This window comes from Austrofundulus limnaeus, unplaced genomic scaffold, assembly GCF_001266775.1.
Source record: "Austrofundulus limnaeus strain Quisiro unplaced genomic scaffold, Austrofundulus_limnaeus-1.0 Scaffold718, whole genome shotgun sequence".
NCBI lineage: Eukaryota > Metazoa > Chordata > Actinopteri > Cyprinodontiformes > Rivulidae > Austrofundulus > Austrofundulus limnaeus.
The window spans coordinates 144,505-150,141 of NW_013953120.1; the positions used below are offsets into that span (position 1 = coordinate 144,505).

At 39.4% G+C, this 5,637-nt stretch overlaps 1 protein-coding gene across 1 annotated transcript; it reads left to right on the forward strand.

The window, feature by feature from the left end:
- Window positions 1–22: 22 nt before the first annotated feature.
- LOC106532113 (olfactory receptor 2A12-like) lies at window positions 23–1,071 on the forward strand (the record flags this gene model as incomplete). Its single annotated transcript, XM_014028116.1, has 1 exon — window positions 23–1,071. A coding segment is annotated over one exon (846 nt), but the record flags the coding sequence as incomplete, so codon positions are not given.
- Between the last annotated feature and the right edge of the window lie 4,566 nt (window positions 1,072–5,637).

The window sequence follows — 5,637 nt, forward strand, 5'->3', positions numbered from 1 at the left end:
CATCAATGTGACCACATTGTACACTTTGAGGAGTAAAGCTGTGTTTAGGGAGACTTCTCGTTACATACTTCTGTTTAACCTTCTTTTGGCAGATACTTTACAACTGGTATACAGTCAGTCAATGTTTCTACTGTCTCTTACTAAAATATCACTATTGTTTCCTGTGTGTGCTGCTCTAACAGTACTTTACTCACTTTCACACAGAATATCTCCAGTTACACTGGTGATTATGTGTCTAGAGAGATATGTAGCAGTGTGCTATCCATTCAGGCACAGTACCATCATCACCATGAGAAACACAAGAGTGGTTATTTGTATTGTTTGGACTTTTAGCTCGCTAAATGTTATTATTCAACTAATTATATTACATAAGTTTGCCTACAGTTTGCTTGATATGCCGCACATAAAGATGCTAAACTCATGTGGAAAAGAAAGTGTCTTTGTTGATCTGGTGTCTGATCTTTATGACAAAGTCTCCACATATTTTCTGTTTGCATTAGGAGGTGTAACAGTCCTTTTCACCTATACTGGTATTATWGTWGCAGCTCGCTCAGTATCTACAAACAAAGCTTCAGCCAATAAGGCTCGTAAAACACTACTGCTGCATCTGGTGCAGATGGGCCTAGCTATGTCCTCAACTATACATAACTCATTACTTATAGTTATCTTTAAAAATTTGGATGGGGTTGTAATTGTACAAATGCAGATTTTTTTGTACATTTTTTTAACTATTCTTCCTAAATGTCTGAGCTGCCTCATCTATGGTCTCAGAGACCAAACCATCAGACCTGTCCTGATGTTTAATCTCAGCTGTCAGTGGAGACACTCATCTTTAATCTCTGATGTCCCAGCTAAAGATAAAGCTTAATATTATAATTATGTGTGATTTGTAATTACTGGTTACAAGTATCTTGGTTTTGCTTTTCATGAGAATATGACATTTGCAGAAGGTAAAAGGTTAATGTCTGAATCTGCAGGGAGAACACTAGAAAATGTAATTAATAAGATTAAGTTGTATCCAGATCTGGGCTTCTCCGCATTTACCACATTGTATGACTCTATTGTTAATTCTGTGTTATTTTGTGCTGCAGGTGTCTAGGGTTTAAGAGATGCACCTGAGTATAATATAATCCAGAGTAGAGCCATGAGGTGGTTTCTAGGAGTTTATGAGTACACCACTAGGGCTGCTATAGAGGGTGACATGGGGTGGGAGCCCTGGCTCTTTAACATAGAGTAGAAATTATATGATTGTGGAATCGCCATGTGTGTCTGCCTGAGGATAGGCTTACTAGACAACTTTTTTACCTGGAACAAATGTCATACATAACTTTGTTTAAAATCAATACATAGTCCGTTTTTGTTTTGTATTAATTTATTTAAAATTACAATTTTAAAGGAGACTTTGTTGCAAATGCACAAGAGCAGTAGAAACTAAATGTACTTAATAAAGCAAAACTGAGATGTTATGGTTAATTTAAAAACAATTTTGAGACAGAGCCTTATGACAAATGTAATTTAAGAAGACAAAGGTCTCTCTGTGCAGTCAAGAGGAGGTGTTCTGCCTCCTGTAGTTGAGATGGGGCGATACAAAGGGGTTTTGGAAGAGCAACATTTGTGTGCATTGTGCAATTTAAATGTAGTTTAAGATTAATTAATTTTTTTTTATTGTTCTTTGTATAATGATTTCAAAATGTACATGTTTGAAAAGATCCAGTGTAAAAATCCTTATTTATTGCAGTGGTTTGAGGGTGATATTTTGGGTTGGCTGTTTGAAAAGGACATGCTTACATTTGTAACATTTATAGAAAGGGCATGGGTGGTTAAACAAACTGCACTGTATCCTGTGTTTAAATTAATACTTTATATTGATGAATGTGTAGCCAGTTCTCTAATGTTGATATTGTCATCTAAGCCTGTATGGTCTGGGCATGAATGTGCATGACACTTTAATAAAAATTTTCATTCATTCATTCATTCGTTTTGACGAGTTTACAATTGACAAAGAGTACATTTTMCAAAAGTATTTACTGATCCAGCTTTTCTGCCAACTTCCAATTTCTGAGCTAACCCAGGCTCAATTTAAAGGTTAGTTACTGATACTCAGATATTTCTTCTTGACCAGAATTTACATTTCAGCAAAATGATACAGGTTTCAAAGTCAAGTAGACAGGCACAAGTTACCATCCTAATAAACTTTCTTTGCTTTGATAAAAGAAATACTTTAATAAGAAATGGGTCATGTTATTGCAATGAGGGTGAAGCACAAGATTTAATTTTCATACATGTTCTTACCTTTATGGGAAAGACCTTGTTTAAGAATATGGTTGATATCCATTTTGGGGAGTTAGTACAGCACCTACACTTACCTTTCCTTTAGGCCCTTACTGAAGTCAAAGCATAGTTGTTAAAATATTCCTTAATAAATGAGGACTTCTTCAAGATGCCAATACAACCTAAGTTGTTGCCATCCATCCATCATCTGTTCCAGAGTCAGGTCTCTGGGACAACCGCTTAATTAGAGAAACCCAGACCTCTCTTTCTACAGCCACCTCTTCCAGGAGGATTCCAAGTTGTTTCCAGACCAGCTAAGAAACATAGTCCCTCCTGGGTGTCCTGGGTTTTTCCCGGGGTCTCCTCACAGTTGGACATGTCCAGAACACTTACCTTCAGAGATATCCAGAAGTCTGCTTTACCAGATGAATCAGCTCAAATGGATGTGGAGAAGCAGCAGCTCTACTCTAGGCGCTTTTGCAGAGTAAAGCTCACTTCGGCCCAGCCTTACTCTACTCCAGCCCGGGTTGGGTTTTGATTAATAGAGCTGCATTTGATGTGAGCAGGATAAGAATATTAAACACGTCCGATCTTCTTTATTTGTATTTATGACAAAACAATAATGGACTACACCACACTTGAAGGAAAAGTGCTGAATGGTGAACCGGACCATCCAGCAGTAAGAAGCTTAAGATGAGAGGGCAGGATGATAGAGAAGAATAAGTTAATGTTAGCTTTTTATTAACTTCTTCTTGTTGGTAGCTCGCTACGATTGTTGTGTAGTTAAACCTGTGTGGAAAACATTCACTGCAAATGCTTCACGTAAAGTTACTCTCATGTGTGTGACATAAACTCCACAGTCAGTGAACCAATCAGTGAGCAGCAGTAACTGACGTCAAATCAGGCCAGCTCGACTGGAACAACAGCTCTTAAGGTTCCAGAAATCGATGTAGACCTGGGCCATAAGGGCTACCCCAAAAATGCCAAACCTGGGTTTGAACCCAAGCCGTGCCGGTCCATGCAGTTCATAAAGGCCTTCTGAGTCTCTCCTGGAGAACTGAACTTCTCAGCCTCTGTCTAAAGCCTGAAACATATTCACTCCGACGCAGACGGGTCGACGCGCGGTCACGTGGTTGTTCAGCAGTTGTTTTCACACAGACCTTTCATAGTCCCTACGACACCCCTGCGCCGAGTTCGGGAAACCCCCCTCCCCGAAACATACGTCACTGCATGGAGTTCCCCCGCAACAGCCGATAATGCAGAAAAAAAAAGTCAGATTCGTCACTCACTTGACGTATTTATCCACATCTGTCCTGGTAAGCTCCACAGCTTTTATCAGTCAGATTCCTCCGTGCACAACGTCTGTTTTATCTCCATTCATGAGTTTTTCACGGAATGACTATCTTTATAAAACTCTACTTCTGGTGTCGGCTCTGGGAGCGAGTCAGGGTTTATTTTCCCCTCTTTTTTTTACCAAGTGCAGCAGCGCATTCAGCACAAACAAACAAGCCAATTAGTTTTTCACGGTTTGACTATCTTACAAAAATCTGCTTTCTAGTCTGGGAGCGAGTCGTTCTTCCCCCCCACCCCGAGCGCAGCACAAACACRCCCAYGAACTCCAGACCARTCACAYATTACCGTCGACACGGGAAGGGGGTCAAAAAATTCTGCCGGCGGGTTGTACCAAAAGGGGCTGTCGACACGACGCTGAGAAGCCCGGTGACGTAATTTTTGTCATTAAACTGCGACAACCCGTGCCGACATCGGCAGTTCACAGTGAGTATGTTTCAGGCTTTAGTGATAATGCAGCTACCTTGCAGAGAAAACTCATTTGGGCATCCTGGAACCAAGATCTTGCTCTTTCCATTAATACTCAGAGTTCAGACCATAGGTGAAGGTAGGAATTTAGACCAACAGGTAGAGCGTCTCACGCTCAGTTCCCTCTTCACTACAACGGACCGGCCCAGAGTCCACAATACTGCAGAACATGCAGCAATCCAACTGGTGATCTCACACTCAATTCATCCCTTCATCCCTGCTAAAGGCAACACCAACCCAAAGAGGCCATGTTACATTGTTGTTTTATACAAACAGATCTGACGTCAATATATACAAATGTTAAATAATTACTCATTTAGCTTGAAATGGCCTTCAACATAAGATGTTATTTTTATGCTTGCTAAGAAAGTTTGGCATTAATACCAAACATAATACAACCAAACTGAACATTACAAAAGTTGCTGTGATAATAAAAATATAGCAAAAATATGTGGCCTTTGTCAATCATTTTTATGCTTAACGGTGACTGAAAATGATAAAAAAGAAACTACAATAGTTGTAACAATAATAAATTTTTTAAAAGAAAATACTTACATTTGTGATTTTTGATAAATTGCAGCTCACAGATCCTTGTATAATGCGTTCTTGAAAGTCTTAATTAAAAACTGCTGACCCCTGTACTCCGTCACCCTTGTCCTCTTTGCAAAATACAGGAACATCCTACCCCCCAACCCCAACCCTGACCCTGGAGTGAGTGACTGAAACCCAGGGAGAAGGTCAGAGGAAGGAGAAAATAAGGATTTGGTCAAACATATCTCACAGCTGTGTAATAAACATGCTCGGAAGAAACTTAACGTGAAATTAAAAAAAAATCACTCACCTGTAAAAACAAATACGTTTCAGAACCACCTTTAAAGAAGGATTTCTGAAGTATTGTAGCCTCTGAAAGTATGGCAACTTCTGTTCCAAAGCACAGAGATCGTAACAGTGCAGAGATTCACCTGCCTGTTAACAGTTAGTCTCTGCGTTCTTTGAGAAATAAAAAAAAAACATTAGATAAATGTACTGTGATAAGTTATGAATACTTCAATTATTTTAGCGCAGTAGAATATGGCTTGTTTTAAAGCATGTGTCTTAATTCCTGACTTGATGCCAGCTGTCAGTCCATGGCGCCCAGCAATACTTCTCAACATCATTCAGCATCGGTGCTTTGCTCACCTACAAGAAAATAAAAACGAACATCTGTACTGACTTTCTGTTTGGATATTTTCTTATTTAAGTGTTTTGCACAGGACAGCAATCACAACTAGACATTGGTTTTTACAATGTAAAAACAAGTGTGCATTGCCATGTAGCATGTCATTGCAGCATGGCTTTGCCTGCAGCATTGGACTTGCAGAATGAACTTTGACCAAGTTCAAATGTGTTTTCTATACCAGCTTGTGTCTGTCACGTCAGCAGGTGTTTGTAATTAAGGTAATTGTGTGACAATATGAAGTTTGAAGAGATTTTTTGTTAAAGTTGCATTAGCTGGGTTTTGAACCCTGATCTCCCACATGAAAGCCCATGACATAGACCATTAGACCA